This window comes from Ambystoma mexicanum, chromosome 4q (assembly GCF_040938575.1).
Source record: "Ambystoma mexicanum isolate Mex_15411 chromosome 4q, UKY_AmexF1_1, whole genome shotgun sequence".
Lineage (NCBI taxonomy): Eukaryota > Metazoa > Chordata > Amphibia > Caudata > Ambystomatidae > Ambystoma > Ambystoma mexicanum.
Genome location: NC_090928.1, coordinates 686,992,570 through 687,016,571, shown reverse-complemented (window position 1 = coordinate 687,016,571; position 24,002 = coordinate 686,992,570). Strand labels below are relative to the sequence as shown.

The 24,002-nt window shown below is 47.7% G+C and overlaps 1 protein-coding gene across 1 annotated transcript in view; it reads left to right on the top strand.

Moving 5' to 3' along the window:
• The window catches only part of TRMT6 (tRNA methyltransferase 6 non-catalytic subunit), a 652,973-nt gene that overhangs the window by 301,852 nt on the left and 327,119 nt on the right, over window positions 1-24,002 (top strand). Inside the window, exon 7 of the mRNA XM_069608272.1 lies at window positions 19,148-19,509. Coding sequence (XP_069464373.1) covers window positions 19,148-19,509 — 362 coding nt within the window. The remainder of the gene's footprint in view (window positions 1-19,147; window positions 19,510-24,002) is intronic.

The following is a 24,002-nucleotide window of genomic DNA, read 5'->3' as shown; positions in this document are numbered from 1 at the left end:
CACTAGGCCTAAGAACATGAAGGTGTCTCGGGGGTCACCTCGCTTTAATATGAGTGACTTGCATTATACGTTTTAACACTATTTAACGCACATCTTTTAGCAGCAAGGATAAGACTGAGAGACTCGAGAGTTTAGCATATATGGTTGACACTTCCTCTGGGAGAACGGGGCTGGGGGTCATGAGCACCATATATCACATGCGCGGGGGGGTTTAGGCGCAGGGTCAGGGTATACTTGATAGGGGCGACTTTTGTTCTTTCTCAGACCCCAACTGCAAGTTCTGTCACTTCTAGGGCAATGATGTACTGCGGAAGGTAAATGATACAGTGTTTGTTCTGTTACTTGTTTGCGTCTAGTTGCTCGTGAGAACAGGCCTTCAGCGGAGCTGCCATGGGGGGGAGTAAGGGTGGGTGGAGTGCAGGGCTCTCTGTGCGCGGTCAAGTAGGGGCCGAGCTGCAGCGTTTGTACGCAGGCTGTTCTACTGGGGCCTGGGTTTAGTGTGCTCAAAATGGAGTCTTGGTGTGTTACAAGATGGTGTCTATGTTATGCTACCCTACGGGCCGTGCAGCCTCACATGTCGATCCGCAGCCACCCTGCCTCCCGGGCCCAGGTGCATGGGGGCTGCCGACGAGTCATGAGCCTCACGTAGGTGGGCAATGTGGGGGAGGGGGGGTCCTAAAGACCTGTCCTCCCATACATCTGCTAGAACTTCTGGCAGTCTTCAGAGTGCTTCAGGCATTCAATCCCCTCCTATACAACCTGTCAGTGCAGATCCTAACAGACAGCACGACGATGATGTTTTATTTAAACAAACAACGGGGCACTTGTTCGCCAAATCTGTCCAAGCTTGCCCAGAGAATTTGGAAATGGGCACTCAGATGGAACATTTACCTGTCATCACAACATGTTCCAGGGGATCTCAATTCACTAGCGGACGCTCTGAACAGAGATCCCCTCCCAAAGGAACACGAATGGCGACTACACGAAGAAGTCATAAAAGACCTCTTCTCTCAGTGGGGTTTCCCCACTATAGACCTATTCGCCACAGGCGAAAACAGACAGTGCCCAGACTTTGCATCCAGGTTCCCCCAGACATGCTCCAAGGGGAACGCTCTATGGATGAATTGGTCAGGGATGTTTGCATACGCTTTTCCACCAACACCTCTAATGAGGAAGGGGGTCAACAAGGTTACCCACGGTCTATGGGATATAGTCCAGGACAATCCTCTTCCTGGGACAATACACAGGGTCAGTCCAGCAATTACCAACCCACTTTTCAAAGAGGATCTAAAAGAACAAGAAGTAGAGGCTCCCCTGCCTCTAAACAATGTTGTCCCGATACAGGTTCCCTCCCATGCAACTCCAGTCGGAGCTCTCATTTGCCAGTTCATCCACGCATGGGAGGGGATCACATCCGATCATTGGGTGTTATCCACAGTGGTAGGGGGGTTACTCCCATCACATTTTTAGAAAGACCCCAACACCATCCTCCAAAACATCGGAAGATGTCACCACAAGACAAGAAGATTCTTCTAGAAGAAATAAAGACCCTGTTCCAGAATGGCACCATCGATCTAGTCCTTGCGCACCAGGTAAACAAGGGGATCTATTCCGTGTACTTCCTTGTTCCAAAGGAAAGACTTGACTATACTCCATGTACTAGACCTTCGTCCAGCAAACACTTATGTCAAGTCTCAAGTTCTGCATGACAATGCTGCAGGAGGTGATCCCACTGTTAAATCAAGGGCATTTCATGAAAACATTGGGAATGAAAGATGCATACTCTCATATTTCAATGTTGCCAGCGCACAGATAGCAGATAGCGCCACGGGTATTCACAAAAGTACTAGCAATAGTAGCAGTGCATCTATGCAGAGAATCAATCCCAGTGTTCCCTTATCTCGACGACTGGCTCATAACAGGGGAAACGCCACAAATTTGCAAAAACACCCAACGAACAATCAACCTATTGTTCGAATTGGGGTTCTCCATCAATGAGAAAAAAATCAAGTCTCATCCCCATCAAGTAAAACAATTCTTGGTAGAAATTATATCTCAAAAAGAGTTGTTTTGTACTCTCTCAGTTGAGGGGAAAACTATGTTATTTCAATTACCTCACTTCATAGCCGGTCATCAGATAACCGTGTGCAAGGCAATGCGCCTGCTTGGGATGATGGCTTCATGCATTCATCTTGTTCCAATGCACCTGATGCAAGAGTGGCTAGCGAAACAATGGTATCAGGCAAGCAGTCAGCAGTACGATCTAGTGGTTGTTTCCCTAAACTTGGAACAAGCTCTACGCTGCTGGACAGGAGACAACATATTAAAGGGGAAACCTTTTTGCAATCCACCAGAGCAGACCTCTCTAACAGACGCCTTATTCTCTGAATGGGGAGCCCATTACCTCCATCATACTGCACACAGTGTGTGGACACAGAAAACACATAAACATACTGGAATTGATAGCAGTCCTTGAAGCCCTACGAGCATTTCAACAACACTTAGCAGGGCAAACAGTTCTGGTCCTCCCAGACAGCACCACTGCAATTTGCCATCTAAACAAACAGGGCGGGACATACTCAGTAATTTTGTCCAGGTTAGCCCAAAAAATGTGGAAGTGGTCTCTCAGAACATTTACATAGTGTCATAACTTGTTCCTGGGGAACACAATTCATTAGCGGACACTGTAAGCAGGAGGCTACAGCTACCCGCAGAACAACAGTGGCAAATTCACAAAGATATTTTAAACAATATCTTTATCAAATGGGGACATCCACCTCTAGACCTGTTCGCAACAAGGCAAAACACACAATGCCCAGACTTCTCATCCAGGTTTCCCCACCAGGATCCAAAGGCACCGCCCTGTTTTCCACTGACTCCACTCCTGAACAAAATAGTGCACAAGATGCACCAGGAACAAGTCACACTAATTCTGATAGTTCCAATGTGGGCGCGACAACCATGGTTTCCGCACCTTCTCAAACTAGCAATATGCAAGCCAATCCAGCTTCTGTGCCCATCCAACATGCTGTCCCAACACAAGGGTCTACATTCCAGCCATAACCTCAGACTATGCACTTGCCAGCTTGGCTCCTGAAGTCATAGAGTTTGGGAATTTAAATTTTCCACAAGCGTGACATCCTTAAAGAGGCACGGAAGCCTTACACAAGACACTTCTATTTTAACCAGTGGAAAAGATGTGCCATTTGGTGCAGGTCACGCAACTGAAATCCAATTGACTGTTCTCCATCGCACATACTTCACTATATGCTTTACCTACTAGACTCAGGTTTAGTCTTTAATTCTATTAAGGTACACTTAGCAGCTCTGCCTGCTTACACTACAGCTCAAAACAAAATATCATGATGGAAAGTACCAGTTATCAAAGCATTCATGGAAGGAGTGAAACGACTATACACTCCCATTTCTAATCCACTACTGGGTTTGGATCTCAATGTGGTACTCGCAAAACTCATGGGTCCACCATTTAAACCAATGCACAAAGCCAGTCTGAAGCATTTAACTTACAAGACTGCTTTTCTAGTGGCTATCGCTTCTATAAGCCCCCTCCCTAGTCCCTATAATCACAGCATTCATTAATGCCTCCTTCCGTTCTGGCTACATCCCAATGGGACTTAAGGAAGCGTGGGTTTGTCCGCTTCTAAAAAAAAAAAGCCCTCCCTTGACCCCTCCAACCCAGGGAACTACAAGCCTATCACCACCGTCCCCTTCCTGTTGAAAATTCTGGATATAGCAGCCTACCTGCAAATTCAGCAATTCCTAGAAGACAACCACCTCCTAGGAGTCAGGCAATCAGCATTCAGACCTTGTCACGGGACCGAGACAGCTCTCCTTGACCTCAAAAACCAAATCGATGATCTCTGAGATGTAGGCAAACCTGCACTTCTCCTACTGCTGGATCTCTCAGCAGCATTCGATCTGGTCGACCACAAAACTCTGCCAGCACCTCTCGTCAGTAGCCAACTTCTCTGATAGGGCTTACAAATGGATTGACTCATTTCTTAAGGACAGAGCAATGAAAGTCTTCTCTGACTCTTCAAGCGCCAACCCCAGCACCATCAAATGTGGGGTTCTGCAAGGCTCATGCACGGCCCCCACCCTCTACAACCTTTTCACAAGGCCACTGTTCATAATCCTGGACTCCCTGGGCATCTCGTACACAAACTATGCTGATGACACCCAGGTACTCATCCCCCTCTCGGGAGATTACCAGACTGACCAAAACACCCTCAATTCCATCTACACAACAATCCAATCCTGGATGGCAGAAAACTGGCTATGTCTCAACAGTGAGAAAACTTCCACCTTGAACAAACTGGATAACAAATATTCCACCTTCTCCTTTGACAACATCCCCATCACTGTGTCACTCCATCAAAACACTAGGTGTTTACCTAGAACCAGACCTAACTATGGAGAGGCAGGTCAACACCATTGCCTCCTCATCTGCCTATCATTCTAAACTCATCAACGCAGTCAGACCCTTCCTATCTTAACAGAACTGCCTCGCCATCGCCAGGGCCATAATTGGGTCCAGGCTTGACTACTGTAATGCACTATTCATCCGCACCTCTGCCAGGAATGTCACCAAACTCCAAATCGTTCAAAATAACGCGCTCAGAGCCGCCACTGGCCTCAAGCGTAGAGAACACATCTCGGTACTTAGAAGACGGGTCCACTGGCTCCTAGTTAAGGAGAGGATCACATTCAAAGCCTTGGCTTTGACTCACAAGTGCCTTCATCACTTTGCCCCACCCGACTTGTCATGCAGAATCACCAAACCCGCCACCCTCCGGCCTTCCAGATCACTTTAATCTAACCTCCTATCGGTTCCCGGAACCCGTAAGGTCCGGGCAGGCGGCTCCAGCTTCCCTGCTGTCGCCCCCCCCCTACTCTGGAACTCCCTACCGCCCCACATCAGGACCATTGAATCTCACTCAGCCTTTCACAAAACAATCAAAACTAACCTCTTTATCTGACTGTTCTGATTTGGATTGTACGATAACTTGCACCCGCATGTATTTGTGTTCCCTGTAAACACTCTCTCTGAACTGAATTGTAACAATCTCTCCTGGGCAGCTTCCTTGTAACCCTTAGTCAAGCCTTCTTGAGCTCTGACATAGCGCTTCGATGCTTGCGGGCTCTATAGAGCTCTACAAATCTAAATACATTTTTAAAAATATATATATAAGCCGAGTAAGTGAATTGCAAGCACTTTCAGTACAAGACTCCTTCATAATCATAAACAAGGACACGGAGGTTCTAAGAACACATCCTAGGTTTTGACCAAAATTCATATCAAAGTTCCATGTTAATCTGTTGAAATTCCTCCCTTTTTCCGACATCCTTCAGATTCAGCAGAAAAAAGCCTCCTGCAGAATTTTCATTTTAGTAGCTCTTTTACTGAACTTTGGGACGTTGTACTTTTAATCCTATGTGTTTTCTGTGTTTGTTTTTGGAGTCTGACAAACTTCATGGGCATCATCTTTTTACATTGTGACACACAGCACCTTCAATGTAGTGGCACAGGGAAGTCATACCTTCTCTTGGATAAACTACTGTTTCCAATAGCAGTGAAGTGAAATTGACTTTACTTATATTTGTAACTTTCTAGACCCAGCACACACTGTCTTAACAATAGGCTGCTGGAGGGCTTACTTAGTATCCCCTTTGTCTAGTCTCTCATGTAACATTTTTTATGTTACCCTTTCTACAATTAATGGCTGGTGGCAGTGGTTTACTTTTTCCTACCATTGTGTTTTTACTGCGAGCTGCAATTACAGCTGCATTAAAGCACCTATGGGTGCCCATTTTGTCAAAATGGCCGGTCTTCTTTTTTTGCCATTTCTTGTTGGAAAGGTCCTTCTTGAGATTTACTCTGCGCGCCAATCCAGTTTTGGTCCCTTTGTTCGTTTTGTCTTTGGTGGGGTTCACTGCTGAAGCCCGCCTCTGGCCCCTGGAGCCAGAAGTGAGGGAGGTGCCTGTAACTCCCTGTGCTTAATCCCCTTGGTTACACGAATACACCCAAAGGTGATTGACTGGCTGTCCCCTGCTGTGTGAGTGAAAGCTAGGCTGCAAATGAATGGGAGAAAGCTGCATAAAAGGCAAGGTCTTTTGCTTGGAATGCAAGGAATCCGAAAAAGAATTTGAAAGTGATGCCTGATGTAACTCCTGGACTGTTGGTTTACCCGGTGAAGCTCTGCTGCTGTGGCGACGCTCCGAATACGCCTTGACTAGAGAATCCATGCAAAGGATGACTTCTCCCCTTGGGTTAGTGGGACCAATCGATCCCAAGACGAACTCATCTAGCTGTGCTTCTATTGCTGCTGCAGCAACCGATTGCCAGGGAGAGGAACACCAGAAACAAGTGTGTCGTCTTTAAGTCGGACCCGAGCTCCAGGAAGATCCTCCAGACTCCCATGAAGCAGGACTGACCGAGCCTGAGCCACCTCAACAGAGTGCTGGACCCCAGATGCGAGGAAAGCCCATAAGGTATCCAAGAGCCGCAGTGGTGCTATTCGTGAGAAGCTGAAACCACAAAATGCTCTGATCTGAAGTTTGCTCATTGCTGCCGCTGACCTTCAATTCGTAGTGCAGGAGTCCCCAGACGTCATCCCTCCTGTCCCCACGAGTGAGGTCCAGGAACAGGATCTGCCATACTACAACTGGAACAGAAGCCAGTTGGAACCAATTTCTTCAGACCTAAGGTCCTGTAAAACTAAGGGGTACTTACATCTTGTTGTGTAGCCATGCTAGCTCTCAGTGGAGACTTGTCTTGGTTGCCATTGTAGAGTTGCTTGCAGCCTTGCCCCTCACAAGCCTCTCAGCTTGTGGCCCAACCGGATTTCATTTTCTACAAAGATTTCTAAAACATTGTGCAAGACTTATTACTTACCTTCAAGAAGTGCTTCAGCTCACCTAAACTTTTGCTCAATTGACATTGGCTGTCCTGGCTCCCTGAAAGACTCTTCTAACCTCTGACTTTGTGCTTTAACTATCTCTCCAAAAAGTCACACATTCAATAACTTGTCGGGCTGGTAAAGGGTTAATTTGCTTTGCATTGGGGGGTTCAAAAGTACTTACCTGTTTAAGAATATTTGTTAACCATTGTTTTATTCCCTAATCATTTTCCTTTTGACACCAATTTCAGTATTGCTTGAAATGTACCAGTGATATATTAATGTCCACAGTGTCCTAGTTATTTAAGTCACCTCATGGTGTAGGAAGTGTCTGTGTGCCATCCCAAATGGGTATCTACTGATTTATTGAAACTGAGCGTGTATTTATAAATTATATTTTGAAGTGTTACATGTTTTCGCCCTTCCAAAGAAGGCTTATTCAACTGACTGTTAAATTAATAAATAATTGTTTAATCAAGCAACCTTGAGTGTAAGTGTTTTTATCACTGTGAAACTCTGTTAGAACCCTACAACTCACATTGACACCTATTGAGATGAGCCTGGCTGCTCAGTCACTCTACCAACTTGTGTAGTACATGCTTATACCAAAGGTTGGGTTAACTATTGCCAAGAGGACAAGGCTGGTGCAGTCTCCCACAGGCTACAGCATACAATCTTGCCTAATACTCCTTACCCTAGATGTAAGGAGGGTGGTTTTGTACTACATAAACAAAACGAAACCACTGAGGAAAACGGATCAACTCTTTTGTTTCCATAGCAATTGGCAGAGAGGGAGATCATGTTTCTAAAAATACAATTTCCAGATGGATAGTCAAATGCATTGAACCATGCTACTCACTGTCAAAAAAGACTTTACCTTTTAAACCAAGATCCCACTCTACACGCGGTTCTGGGGATACTTTAGCATTTATTGCAAATGTTCCTTTGGATGCAATATGCAAGGCTGCCACTTGGAATTCTATTCATACCTTTACTCAGCATTACTGCCTAGATGCACACTCTAAAGCATATTCACAGGTGGGACAAGCGGTAATGAAACATCCATTTGCCCCTGTACCTTCTCACAGCCCACCTCCTTCTCCAGGTACTGCTTGCTAATCTGTGCATAACATGTGTGATCTAAGCAGATCCACAAGCCTCAGAAGGCATGCATTACTCGCCATAATTGTATTTCTGATGCTTGCATCTGCTTAGATTCACATGTGCTCACCCTTTCTCTCCTCCTGGAGTTTGAAGGTGCATAGATGTTCTATCATTACTTTTCTACATTACCTCCTTGTACTCGCCCAAAACACTTCATGCACCCTCATGTCAGAATCAAAACAATCTTGATGCGTGAAGGACCATGTGTCCGATAGACATCACACTAGGGATAGTTTTACAAATGCGTCCAGTCGACATCCCTTGTTGAGTTTTGAAAACAATTCCTGCATTACTTGGCGACTACTATTAGATGTCAGCCTATGCATAGCATGTGAATCCAAGCAGATGCAAGCATCAGAAATACGATTACAGTGAGTAATGTATGCCAAAGTCACATGACAAATCAGGACTTGACTTTATTTTAGAATAATCTGGAAAATCTCTCTGAAAATTGCATGTGTAGCCTTCATTCCAGCCTCAAAGGCAATCCCTTTGTTTTTGCTCGATTTTCATTTTTTTTTAATTATTACATAATGTTTGCTCCTTGACCAATATAGTGTTCTAATTCTTTATTTAGTCTTTGGGAACCCCAGTGGCTTTTCAACACATTAAATGTTTGCTGTTGGGGGGGCGCTGTTGCGCCGAAGCAAGATGGCCGCTTGAGTTCAGGCTCTGGACTACGAGGGTACATTTCCACAGATTTCGCCTCACAAACTACAGCTAGATCACCCATTACTGCTGGGGCCGCTGCATAAATCTGCATTTGGCTGTCAGGCCGACTTTTGGGTCCGGAGACAGTCTGTGTGCCTCGCCGTTGCCATCGGCAGAGCGCCGCTGCTGACACCTGGTTCGCCCCGTGGCGGGGCTCCGTGGAGTGCGGACCTGCAGTACCACTTGAATCCCCGGCGCAGTCGGCCTGCGTGGGGGAGGGGCATCGGGTCACTCGAGGTGAGCCGAATTGCTGGACTGCTCGCATGGACACCCGGCGGGCGCACTGCCCTGCTACGGACTGGTGGCTGGAGCCCGAGTCCTGTGGTTCCCCTCGACCTTGTTGGAATGCCACGGTCGGCTGGAGCCGCCGCGGCTCGCCCTGCGTCATTGTGCTGCTTGCCTGCCCCCTTCCCTCGCCCCCCCCTCCGGAGGCGCTACTGACACGGCCTTCAACAACGTAAGGGGGCCAGGTGGCGGGGAGTGGGCAGACCTCCCCCCGGAGCTGCGGAGCCTTTCCCTGCCGCTGTGGGCTCGCCGTGGGCCCCGCGGATGGGCGGACCTGGAGGCGGCAATCGGCTTCGCATCCGGCGGGGCTGTGGGTTGCCTGTGCCCGAGCGCCTCGGGTGAGCGACCTGAAACTTGGTCGTCCTGGACTCTGGGAGGGCCCTCTCCCCTTCTACCTCAGTGTTTCTCAACATTTTTCAAGGGAACACCCATCGAGGGAATCCTTCACCGTGCGCTCCCGGTCCCAGCAGCTAGCCTCTACACTTGCACTTTCCAATAATGAGGGATAATTGATTCTTGACAAGTACGACATAGTGTGCAGTGTGCTGGTGGAACATTGAGGGACTGAGTGTCTACTAGGAACTTGCAATTATCACCCCTTCCCAGCAGAACATGTTGCTCTTTTGACTGTTTCAGGTGGAAGTTGGCCACGTAGGAACAAAAGTGTTTGGTGACTGTTTAATTAACCACTAAGCCGACCCGGTGCGCTCTGTGCGGCAATGACCTTGGTGCTCCCCACAGTCATACGTAACGGGGGTGGGTGCCAACTCAGTCTCCCACCTTCTACTTACACTGGTCCGACTATACTGTGCTATATCCATTGCCACGACGACTGGTGGCGGCTCCCCCCTGGAAGCGGCCACTTGTGACCCTTTGCACCGTTCGTTCCACCCTGTGGTGCTGGGGTCTCCGTCGTGGCGAGGGCCGTGCCAGGGGCTTTTGTATAGCTACACTGAACCCTGAATTGGATCCTGTTGGTCCGGTGCTGTGAGCGCCGAGTGGCGCAGAACCTAGTGGCTCCACGTGCACCGGCTGAAGATAGGCTCCATCCCCGATTGCGGACAGTTGCAGTCTCACCAATTTATACCCCACGCTATACCGCTCCGGCGGGCGTGCCCGCTGAACAACTCCATTGGTGAATCTCCCACCTGCAACACGCCTGTAAAGGCTCCATTCTTGAACGACTATTGCGCTACGCGCATATAAGCTTGAAGGGGGACTGGGAGCACAACTCGACCGGGTGAGGGACATAGACTCAGCAATCCGAGAGCCCACACCACTACTAATCTCGAGAGCCCCGGTCCTGCCGCTATCACCCCCGCTGCTGATCACCGGCATGGCATTCTCGGTGCCTTCGGGAACCCTACCCCGGTCCTCGCCATGACTAAGGGGGCCGGCGCCGGGAAAAAGCGAAGTTCCTTAAACATGTTCACTAAAACGCCGTCCAGGTCGGCGCCTGACGCCCCCGAGGAGGCGGCTGCCGCTTCGGCTCCCTTGCCTTCAGACGACTCGCAGAAGATGCTTGAATACATTCGGGATGGGTTCACTACACTGCATTCCAATCTGGACGACATGAACGGGACCATCTCCTCCATTAAAGCTCACATTGAAAAAACAGACGGCCGAGTCGCTGAAATTGAAACTAGAGTGGGTGTCGCTGAGGACGACCTGGGCTCTCTCCGCGCTGCGGTCTCCACACTTACTAACCGAGTTTCAGCGGTCGAGAAGAAAAATTATGATCTCGAATCCCGCTCGAGACGAAACAACCTACGTATCGTCGGAGTACCCGAGGACAATATCACGGAACCCATGGAGAACTACGTGACACTGCTTGATTCCCCTAAACTTTCCCTGCAATTTGCAATTGAAAGAGCACACCGATCATTGTCTGCAAACCCAGACCTGGTGCTCCTCTCCGGCCCATCATAGCCAGGATCCTAAACTTCTGAGACCGCGATGCCCTTCTACGTGCGGCTAGGATCAAGGGAGAACTCCTTCTGGGGTCGGTGCGGATCCACCTTTACCCTGACTACTCAGTGGCAGTTCAGCGGGAGCGCCAAACCTTCGTAGCCGTGAAGAAAAGGCTCAGAGACTTAGGAGTCAAATACTCCATGTTGTTTCCCGCTAAATTAAGGATCGAACATTCCAACAAAACTTTCTTTTTCACGATTCCAGAGGAGGCATCTAAGTTTCTTGATGAGCATATTCCTGGCTGATCCCTCGACACCACACTGAATGTCAGTGTATTGTTTATATGCCTTAAATCGGCCTATGCTAGTGATGGGCCGTAATTAACCTTGCCCACTATGGTGATCGTATCGTCCATAAATGCTCTGTTTTTTTTTTCTCTCAATTTGTTGTTTCTTGATCCTTAGTTCACCTGTCCTCCTATGACATATGTTTCAATTGGGTTTAGCAATTTCCACTACTTTCACGCTGCCCCAGCTCTTGGTACTTGCAGTATGTTTCGTTAAATCCTGGACAGGACACCCGGGCCCTGTTTGGGTCCTCGGCCAGGCAGTGTCCTCTATCATCCTTACAGAAATGCATTTTCCGGGTGTTGCAGCCCTGTTAGCTCACCCAACATTCCTTGAAGCGTATCCATGCTATTCATACTGGTTTATCCGGCTGTGGTAGTGATCCTTTTATGTGCCCTCTAGTCCGCTGCGCCTCCGCTAGGCCAGCTAACAGGCCCCCAGGTGCTGATGCCAAAAAGTTTGTTGTTGTGGTTGGGTTGGGGTTTCATTCCTCATGTTGGGGGAGGGATGTGGGTGGGAGTGGGGGGGATCGGTGATTATGTTAAAAAAGACTTGACAACCGCCAGAGAAACCACTCATGACACACTAACAATACATAGTTAAGAACAGAAGGACTCGTATACCCAGTTCGAGAGAGCGTGGGCTGACTCAGACGCGTGGTATAGAACTCATACATTCCCTCCACGCTAATGGCGGGTAGTAACCTAACCTTCATGAGCTGGAATGTCAGGGGTCTGGGCAACTACAGAAAGATGCGTCAAATACAACTCTATGCTGAACGCCAGGGTGTTCAAGTCCTATGCCTCCAGGAAACACACGCTTGCACTGAACAATGCGAGAAATTCGCTAAACAATGGGGTCCCCAGAGGTACTACACGAATTACTCCACGCAAAGTCGAGGTACTCTCACCTAAATACACAAGAGCCTTAAGTTCTACTATTCCCATTCACAAATAGACCCCCTCGGGAGATATATACTAATCATTGGTAAACTGCAAAGTCAAGAGGTAGCTATCCTGAACATTTACGGCCCTAATATTGATGATCCCGAATTCTACCTCCATTTAGCCTCGGTCCTAGAGAGTTACCCCCAGATCCCGATTATATGGGGGGGAGACTTCAACACGATCATAGAAGTTGACCTGGACACATCAGGCTCCAGACCTCGCCAGCTCTCAAAAGCAGCATATACGATCCTCACAACTCTCCCCCGTCTGGCAGTGGTTGACGCCTGGCGCTTAATATACCCGGATTCGCGTACGTATTCCTTCTACTCTTCTGTCCATGACTCGCATTCACGGATAGACAGATGGCTCGTATCGGATGTCTTGATTAGGTCCCTGTCCCACTTGTCCATCCTCCCCAGGACACTATCGGATCACTCCCCGGTGGTTATATCATTGAATTGGGGACCTGACCTCCAAAAAACTAGACAGTGGAGAATGAGCCCCCATGCCCTCCTTGACCAGACCTTCGCGTCCGAGCTCGAGTCCTCCATTGAGGAGTTCTTCGAGCTCAACACAGATTCAGTACCCTTACGTGCTACCCTTTGGGAATCATTCAAGGCTTTCACTAGGGGTATTGCGATAGCCAAAGGGTGTGGAATCCTTAAAAACATTCGGAGGGACATCGTAGATTCACAGACAGTGAATTCTCCCTTGCTAACCTGGAGTCCCAGTATGCCCAGGGCCATTCCCCCGACACACTTGCATCATTGGGCTTGGAGCTTGATAGATTCTGCTGTCTTGCGGAGCGAGAAGTAAAATTCCTGGAGGGCCCTCACGCGGCTAGACGATATGGGGAGGGTGAGCGACCGGGCCGCATGCTAGCCAGGTTGATACGTCGCGAGTTTGGGGCCCCCAACATGCCGGCTATAGAAAGAACTGACGGAACACTTGCTACCTCACCTCAAGACATCAACAATGAGTTTCTAACATTTTATACCTCCCTATACACGGAAGCCATTGGCCCCCATGTTTCGGAAATCGACTCTTACCTCGATGGCCTCCCTCTCACGGTCCTGTCTGCTGACGCCTCCGCTTCCCTAGAAGGCCCCTTCACTACTGAAGAGCTTACAGAGGCCATTGAGTCGCTAGCGGCGGGGAAGGCCCCTGGCCCGGATGGCCTCCCCATGGACTTCTGCAAGCGCTATAAAGCCATTTTGGCCCCACAATTATTGGCTCTATGGGAGGAGGCATGCGACACAGGTATATTCCCACCATCTCTCCGCGAGGCGATGATAACAGTCCTCCTGAAACCAGGTAAACCTCCCACTCAGTGCGGCTCCTATCGCCCCCTCTCGTTAATAAACTGTGACGTTAAAATATACGCTAAACTACTGGCCAATCGACTAGCTCCACTTATGCCGCACATTATTCACCCCGATCAGGCGGGCTTTGTCCCTGGAAGGTCCACATCTCTAAACCTTAGACGACTCTTCAATGTGATTAGTAGGGTAAACCCCAATACGCAGGCGGTGGCAGCTACACTGGACATGCAGAAGGCATTTGACTCAGTGTCTTGGGAATATTTGTGGCGAGTGTTAGGGAGAATACTCTGTTTAGGCTGAATTTCCTAACCTAGTGAGTCCCCCAGCAGCTTTGCTGGATTTTTGGGGTTTAATTTTTTCTCCTGCCAAGAGTGAGACTCTTTTCACCCTCACTCTTGGGCATGATTCGAGTGTGTTTCTTTGACTCTAGATGTGTTTAATGGGCTATGGGGTCTTTTACCCCATAGGGCTTCATGTGTTTTTGTGATGTGTTACACAGCACCCTCAGTGCAGTAACACAGGGGTGTCATAGTGACCCCCCAGTATAGACTCCATACCCTGGGACTGACTGTCTCCCAGGGCATGTAAAGTCACCATTGACTTTACTAGTCTTACATTCTGAACAGAACCAGCACAAACCATCATATTGTGGACGTACTGGCTGGGGCAATTCAATTGCCCCGGGGTCTGTTAGTCGATAGGGCACGTCTCCGTCCCCCCTGATCGAGTTTTGGCTGGTGGCAGTGGATACTACTTTTTATATTCAACCGCGAATATTTCTCTAAGGGATTTTCCCATTGTTCGAGGCTATCTTTATTTATTTAATTACGATAGCCTCGAAATACCGCCGGTTTATTTAATTAATATTAATTCTCCGGTTGGTATTTTTTGCCAAAACTCGATTCTAAAATGGCATTTGTGTTCTCTTCTGTGACTCCAACCCAAGTCGAGCCCTTTGTTCCACTTTTTGGCGGGCTTCTCCACAGAAGCCCTCCAAAGTGGTGCCACTCTGTCTGGGGTATTTAGGAGGGGTGGAGGGGGATTTAGGCACCCTGGACTGAGTTGCCTAGGCTCACCACTTAGCATGTTTGAGTGACAGCTAGGCTGAGTGAATGGTGTGTTTTCTGCATAAAAGCAGGGCTTTGGGGACTGGAACTTCAGAAGTCGCCACAGGACCTAAGAATCCGACGAGGGAGAAGCTGAGCCGACCTGCCACGACGACACCACCGGTGGAGCCCTGCCGTCTCACCACTTTTCCCAACGACAGAGGAGATCTCCCGCCGGAGAGTCTTCTTCCTTTGACTGGTGGGGATAACCAGTTTCACCAGCTTTTCGCCTTCCCGACAGATCTTGTGGCCGCCTTGCCTGTGCCAAGCACCCCGGCAACCGGGATACCACGTTTTACCACGACCGCGAAACAAAGGTACCACCTTTAACCGGAAAACTCTGCGGCTGGTTTCTGCTCTGGTAGTGCAACGACCTTCATCTTTCCTCCAAGTCGAGATCTTCTCTTCCCCTGGACGACGACAAGACTTGCACCCACTGCCAGGAACAACTGCCACCGCTGGAGGATCCTTCCCACTTAAGGTACCGTGTCCCGCCTGGCTTCCCTTGCCACCGACTGTACGGGGTAGATTTAGCCCCCGGCTTTCGAACCTGGGTTAGCCCGGGACACCCTGGATAAACTTTTCTGAGCCTCTCTAAACTCTTTTCGAACTCTCTGCAAGACTTTCTAAGCCTAGTGTAACTGTGTGATCTTGGGCGCATTTGTGCTCTGCTCTCTAAGAGTGGGCCCAGCCTATGGACTTTGGCTCAGAAGTGACTTTTGCTCTTCTGCCTTGCTAATAGTGTTCCTAAATCTTAGAGTGGTGTACCTTTCCCTATTCTGTCTTTTTCCCTCCCTTTTCATAAACTTATTGGAGTGCCATCTATAGTTAAGCGCTCACCTCTGTATGAAAATAAGTGGTGTTAACTAAAACTTATCTGATAAGGAATAAGGGTTGTATATATTATAATAGTAACTGTGTTTAGAGTATTTTACAATAAGAGTGCTGGAGTGTTTCAAACAGTGTGTTTTTAAATAAATAATTATATACTTTGATACCAAAGCTCTGGCCAGTGTTTGCTTGTATTATTGTGTCTGAGTGCCTATTGTGTATACTCATACTGCCTAACTCTTCTTGAGGGAAGTCCGACTGCTCAGCCACAGCTACCAGGTAAATCTGGGTGGTACAGACTGCTACCAAGTGGGTTTACTGCTAACACCTGTAGTCCTAAATCTTTTTGCAGTGTTCCCTAAGGGAACTGCACAGGTTTCTGCCTAACAGCGAGTCCTTGAAAAATGTAAATTCGGCCCCAACTTTCGGGCCTGAGTCAGGCTCCTCTACACCAGCCCAGTTGCTAAGGTCCACACCGAGGACAGATGCTCCGCCACCTTTCAGATTGCCAGAGGGACACGGCAGGGGTACCCCTTTCCACTGCAAATTTTTGCAATTGCTATGGAACCCTTTGCAGACATGATGCGTCAGTCACACTCTCACAGAGGGTTACGCACGCCAGGGCAGGCCGACATAGTTTCCCTATACGCCGATGATGCCCTCCTGTACATCCGCTCCCCCGAAACCAACTTGGCCCCAAGATGTAGCCCGATTTGGACACATATCTGGACTGAGAGTTAACTGCTCTAAATTGGCCCTATTTCCGCTGATGGATACCACGCTACCCCCCTCTGACCTGATGGGTTTCACTTGGTCTCAATCCAATATTACTTACCTGGGGGTGTTGGTCTCTTGACACACAGAGAAGCTGTGTATTGATAACTATCAAAATTACCTAACCAACCTGGCCACTAAAACCGCTAGTTGGACTAGACTCCCCATCTCCCTAGCCGGTAGAATTGGTATACTTAAAATGGTAGTGCTGCCTCAACTTTTATACCGTTTAACCAACCTCCCGCTTTGGCCGGGCAACAAATTCTTTAAGGAGCTACGCGGCATCACAAACACCTTTCTCTGGCATTCCGGTGCGGTCCGTCTCAAACTGGCTACTCTTACTACCCCCAAGGATCTAGGTGGGTTCGGCGTCCCCGACTTTCTCAGGTACTGGGCGGTAGCCCAATCCCAATTTGCATCCTATTGGTTCAACACCACTGACCCCCCCCCCCCACCCCATGTCCGACTTGAGAAGCGAAATGTTAGCGAACGTGCGATTGGATCCATTATTCTTAAGCCCGTCCCCCCTGATCTGGACTCGGCAGACCCCGTAGTTAGTTCGTCCCAGATGTTCCATACATCCCTCAGCCCATTGTGTCCCGTTAGGCGGAGGCAGGTCTCTTGACGCTTCGTGATGCCTTTGTACAAGGCAACTTCCTGGAGTGGTCGGACCTTCCTCTCTCCCTCAAGCGTAAACCATCTGCCTGGCTGCAATACTCCTCACTTCGCAAGAATCTGAAGGCCAGATACCCCGATTTCCCTACACTCCCACCAGGCAATCCCATAATCACAGAACTATGCTCCTCCGATTCCTTCAGAGGTAAGGCATCAAGACTCTATAACCTACTACAAACCAGAGCCGCCCCCTCCTTTTCTAAACTTGGACTTAAATGGGAGGAAGGTCTCGGTGCCCAGATCACTGAGCGCTGGTCCCGAATATGCGTGCGTACCCAGGAGGTGTCCTATAATTCAAGGTTTAAGTTACTGCAATTCAAGGTTCTGCACAGATACCACTACACGTCCACTAAACTGCATCATATGTTTCTTGAAAAGTCGCCTAATTGCCCCAGATGTGGAACGGATCAAGCTACCTATATTCATACGATCTGGCGCTGCACAAGCCTGGAGCAATACTGGCGTGACATATGCTCTACTATATCTGTCATACTAGACAACACCATTGACCCCTCTCCTATGCGCTGCCTATTTCATGATCTACCCGGATTGAAACAGGATTCTAAAAAACTGGCAGGTCTACGTTTTGTGCTAGCAGTGCGCTGTATACTATTGTGCTGGTTCCGTCCCAATGCTCCCATGCACTCGCAGTGGTTTAGGGCAGTCATCTGAGGAGACCTCGGGGGCTCTACAGCATTCAAATTCGAGGCCAAGGGACATTTGGCGTCCCTTCCGTAATTACATGTCTGCCTCGTCCTCGAGCCCAGGCCCGGAGTCCCCTCCTCCCTCCCAATCCCCTCAATGATCCCTCCCACTTTTTGATACTCTAGCTGTAATAAAGTCTCTTATTAGTCACTCAGGACACACAGACCTGCTGTGGAGACTGATGTTGATCCAGGTATGCTTTATTGGTACAGTATATACACTTCCAGTTACTCTCAAGTATATACAGTAGTATGGGTGACAGGACATGGACAGGTATAGGTAGATACAGTATACATGAAGGAGAAGACCCACCGGCCATCCACTCACTCCAGCTCAGGCCCCCAACTGACTCACTCAGAACATTCATACACTGATGCACTCAACATTCTCCTGAGCTGCATCATACATCACATTCTATTGGCAACCACTCCAGGCTAGTGACAATGTACAAGACTATATATAACATCTCCCTTTCATACCAGATTCAACCACAACATAACACTAGCCCCGCTCGCAATGCATCCCTAGCCATCTACCCCCCGTGGCTTGCATTCTAATTCCTATTGTACTGTTGATGATTCTTGTTTTAATTGTAATTTGATGGCCTGATGTGCTCTTCTCTGATGTATTGTTCTGTGTGTTGTCAAGTCGAATATATAAAGTTAAAAAAAAAATTGCTGTTAAATGTAGTGAATAACACTAGTTATTTCATTAGCTTTCATCCAGCCGGTGATGCGTTGATGTGAGTTTGTCATTACTTTTAAAGACCCTATTACTTCACAAGTTCATAACACTCTAGGATGTATTCATTGTATTAAAAGCACCATTATAGTTCCCAAGATTGTTTTGTTTCCAATTTGAACTTTTACAGGTGGAGTCCTTTGCTTTGGTCGACACTGTTTCAGCTCTAATAACTGTTAAGTCATCTATGATAGACACACTTATATTTTAACCTTTATTATCGAGCACAATGACCCTTTGCTGTTAACTGCATTTGCAGTCCTGAGGTCATGGCTGAACCTAATAAGGAACAGCAGAATCCCGAAAAATTAAATTCTGCTCTAACCGTAATAGTCAGTCACTTGAAAGCTTCATACTCAAAACATTTCATTGCATGGTATCTATTGTCACAACATTTTTTATTAAATTGCAAACCCTGAGTCCAGGTATTAAGTCTTGTGTTGAGAAGAATGTTTAAAGCAACAAGTGTTACAGTAAAGGATAAGTATACATTGTAAAACTGTAAGCATAATGTGTGTATTTCTCCATTTTAATGTTAGGCTTGTACAATCTAAATCCCAATCAGTATCATTTTAATGTCACGATTCCAGTGGACGAGTTTGGCATATTGACATCAAAAAATGCTGTTCTTATCAAATGCTATTCCTTTTGATGACATGGAAGAAGACATGTAATTAGACCGCTGTTTTTTTTCCCTTTACTTTTCAGGTTTTGGTTCAGTCATTCAGATGTACCAAGGCGGTGAACCTGGTAGAGCAGCTACAGATTGTTTTGGCTTTCCAGAAACCTTTCTTGGCACACTGCATGAGTTTCCACTGGGAAAAGTGCAGTCTCTCTTGTCGGGAGTGTTTTCCTCAGAAATCTCTCCCGAAGAAACGGACAGTGTACAAACTGGTCAAAAACCCAATGGTTCAATAGATGAAACACACAATGTTACAATTGAAACAGAGATACCAACCTCTGGGCGAATTTTGGAGGCTAATCACCCTGATGGCCAGGATGCAATGGAAGTGACTAGTGGAGAGTTAAAAATCAGCAATGAGAATGAACTTAAAGAGAGAAAGTACCAGGTAATCCTTAATATTGTCTGTCTGCCTTTCCACTTGGATTTGCTTTGAGGCTGTGGTATTCAAATTTTTACCTTTTCAAGGTTTTGTATAGGCAGTAACACCAGGTAAGTGTCACTGGAAAGCTGCTGCCCGTAGACACCACAAAGCTGCTTCCCATAGACACCAGGGAAGTGTCACTGGAATGCTGCTGCCCATAGACCCCAGGGAAGTGTCACTGGAAAGCTGCTACCTGGGGCTTTCAGGCTCAGAATGATCTTCCACCAAAACAGTTCAATGTTTCTTACTGGGTTTAGCATGAACTATAATAAAACATGAAATAGTGCTCTGGGATGAACCAGCAAAAGAAGCTCACAAAAAGGACTTGGTAGCTATTTGGTAAGATTTTCATATTTATGATAAATCTTCCTGACCGGTGTCAACCCCAGGAAATTCTGCTCGGACTTGGTGATTATTTTCCCTTGTCCCTAAGTCAAGGGGAATCATTTTTCCCTCACCTAGACTTTTACTCCTTTTGTGGGTGACCTTTTTATGTCTCTAATGTGTGATTGGAGTTACAGTTTCCTATAACGTTTGGGCTTAGGCTGGGTTGCCCCTTTGGGCTTCCCTGTTAATTTCTCTTAATGTACATGTGTGAACTACTGTTCCCAAGCAGTAACTTCTGCTGATTGGATCCCCATCCACCTTGGGCAAGCCGGATAAACAATACTGCTCCTTCACCATTGATAACATCCCTATCATGGTCGTGCAAGCCATTAAAACCCTAGGTGTTTATCTTGAACCCAACCTGCCCATGAACCAGCAGGTAAATTCCATCACGTTGGCATCAGCATACCACGCTAAACTTATCAACTCAGTTAGACCTTTTCTCTCCAGAGAGCGCCGTCCCACTGTAGCCAGGGCCATAATTGGATCCAGACTGGACTACTGTAATGCCCTTTCCTAGGAACCTCAGAAAAAAATCTGTGCAGCTCTGCAGATCCCGTGTTCCTGGGCTTCAGTCGTGGGGACAAAAGGGAGGACGTGTGGAGGACTTCTGCACTGCAACGGCACGATCAGCGACAGAAAAGGACCAACTTCTATTCAGTGGCACTTCGCGGTTTCAGCTCCTTGGGTCTAAGGTAGTAGCACCACTGCAGACTCTTGGCCGTTGAGATGGGATTTCCTTGCATCTGGGGTCCAGCACTCTGTTGAGGTGGCGCAGGCTCGGTCAGTCCTGCTTCCTGGGAGTCCAGAGGATCTTCTTGGCGCTCTTGCCCAACTTAAAAGCAACACACACAATATGGTGTTCCTCTCCCTGGCTATTCGGTTCCAGCAGCAACTGCAGTGGAATTTCAACCGGCTCCGAGAGGATGTCCAGGTGGCTTACTTTGGAGTTGATTTGGTCCCACCCACTCAAGTGGAGAAGTCGTCCTTACAGGGCTTCTCTAGTCAAGGTGAATTCGGAGCTTCAGCACAGCAGCAGGGCTTCACCGGGCAAACCAACAGTCTAGGCGTTGCAGCAAGCGTCTCTTCCAAGTTCTTCTTTGGATTCCTTCGTCCAGTGCTCGACTTCCAAGCCAAAAAGCCTCACCTTTTATGTAGGTTTCTCCCATTCATTCCAACCTAGCTGTCAGTCACCCATCACGGTGGCTGTCCTTGCCGGACAGCCAGCCGGCCAATCACCTAAGAGTGTATTCCTGTCTCCTAGGAGACTAAGCACAGGGAGTTTTGGGCACCTCCCTCGCTTCGTGCCCCTGCCAGACACCCTGGAGCCAGAGACGGGCTTCACTTGTGAATCCTGCCAAAGGCAAAATGAACAAAGAGACCAAACCTGGTTTGGCGCGCAGAGTAAATCACAAAGAAATGGTGAAAAAAGAAGACTGGGGCCATTTTGACAAAAATTGTACCCTTGGGTGCTTTACTGCAGCTGCGAACGCAGCCCGCTGTAAAAGCACATCACAGTAGTTAAAAGTAAACCACTGCCACCAGTCATTCATAGAGGAAAGGGTAACATGAAATTGTTACATGAGAAGCTAGACAAAGGGGATACTAAGTAACCCCTCCAGCACCCTATTGTAAAATAGTGTATTTTGGGTCTAGAAAGTTACAACGGTACGTTAGGTCGATTTCACTTCATTGCTCTTGGAAACAGTAGTTTATTCAAGAGAAGCGTACCATTTAGAAGATTCTGTAGCACTGTATTTATACATTCCAAAGAAGTGTTTACCAAGATCAACCTTGCAAATAAATGGCTAATTTGTATCATATTCGCAGTTGAGAGGGGTTATTTCAGATATTTTTTCACACAGTGGAATTACATTTTTCATTAGAAGCCATTTAATCATGTATGCACACAATGCACCTCACATATCCTCTAAACTATATACAGATATACATACATATATATTTTTCTGTGGCTTGTGGAATCTGCTTAGATCACATGCTGTGCATAGGCCAACATCTAGTGGAAGTTGTGGTGTATTATAGTTGTTGTTTTCGAAACTCGTAAAGGGATGTCGACAGGGCGTGCCAGTAATACTATCCCTAGTGTGACGTCCGCTGTACCCATGATCGCTCACGCGTCGAGGTCCCTCAGATTGTTTTTTCCACCATTCTAGACGGACACGTATAGCGGAGTTCCTCTTTCGGCATAAAGCCTTTGACTTATTACAATTATCGATAGTTAACTCTTCCTATCCTTTTCTTCACCGACCTCCAAAATATCACGCCGATGGAGACAGAGAAACTGCCCATCAAAGGACTACCGCTATGGACCGTTCAGCCTTGGAAGGCCGCTCCGGGCCTCGGCCCAAAGAGTAGGGAGAGAGGGGGCAGGTCATTTTAGGATGTATATACCCCCCTTCCTACACTTTTTTCGCCCAGCTGCCATAGTCTGTAATTATGGAAAATACCCCATTTAAATTCTGCCCCAAGTGTAATCGTGAATTCACGTGGGTAAACAAACATTTAGTCTGCAACTTGTGTCTCCCAAGAGACCACGTCGAAATGTCTTGTCGAGCGTGTAGGCTCTTCAAGCTGAAGACATTAAAGGACCGCTCTACAAAATGCTGGGCCCACTACGCCAGGCAGCTTGAGGCCATGGAGGTAGAAGGCACCTTTAGGGATGGCAGCGCCGCAGTTTCAGACGGCGAGGGCGACTGGGTGGCTCCTGCTACCTAAGCGCAGGTCCACGACCCCGGAGGACAGGCCGGCAGCCATGTTGTGGGGACTACACCTGGTGCGGAAATGCTACAGAGACACACCCCACTAAACACATAAGCCCTGTCGAGACTCACGTGGGTCGAGCGATCAACAACGTTCGACACCCAGGGAAAGGTCAGTTGAGTCCCTGTCCTCTGGGCACTCTCGCTCGAGATTGCCGCATGACAGTGCTTGTTAGGCAGAATCCTGTGCAGTTCCCTTAGGGAGCACTACAGAAGATTAAGACTACAGGTATGAGCAAGAAATCCCCTTTGGTATCAGTCTGTACCACAAAGATTTAGTTGGTAGCTGTGGCTAGACTTCTCGCAAGAGGGAGATGAGCAGTATTCAGGGTTTACACATTAGGACTACAATACTTATGGAACAAGGAAACACTGACCAAAGGTTTGTATCAAAGGAATATATATATTTATTTTACATACTCTGATGTTCACACACAAATCAGTATTATAAAAGCAAGTTAAATCAATCAAGAAAAGTATATACAACTCCCTATTTAAATTGTAGACAAGTTTGAGCAAGAGTGAAAACTGAGCAAAATGGCACAGTGAAAACCAAGCAGAAATGGCACTCTATCAATTTCTCAAAAGGGAGGGAAAGGCCAAGCTATACAGGAATATACTCTTAAACACACCCGCAACACTTCCCCAGAAGATTGTGAACAGGTTAGGCAAGGCAGTACTTTAGCATGTATAATACTGAGGTGAAAACCGAGCAAAATGGCACTTCACAAGTTTAAAAAGAGGGAAGGAAAAGGTGGTTATAAGAGTTAGGTGCACCAACACATTTCTAGGTGAGAAGCAATCTAGAGAAGGCAGTTGTAATAGATTTAGCCAGAGTCAATAGGCCTGTGCCAGAGTCAGTGGTACAGGGCAAAGTGCCCCGGAGCAAAATGTTCTTGTAGCTGCAGTCAAGTCTTTGTTAAACAATTCGAAAAGGTGGTTGCAGAAGGTGAAAGACAATGTTAGATGATAGGGGCGGCCAACCCAGTAGGTAGGTAAAGGATTTAAAACACCTGTAGCAGTACCCAACGAAATGGGAGGCCTGGCGGAACGATGTACCTTAAAAAGTAGAAGAGGCTCCTGCGGTGGCGGTAGTTCCTGGCAGTTCCTGCAGTTCGGGAGATCCAGCAGAGGAAGAGAGACTCTCATTGTGGAGGAAGGTTCGAGTTACTGCACTGCCCAGGGATGAAACCAGCTGTGGTGCTGCCAAACCGAATAAAAGGTATGCTCCTTTAAATTGCGGTCTGGGTGGACGGGTGCCTGGCTATCCGGTCTCCTAGGGCTTGCCAC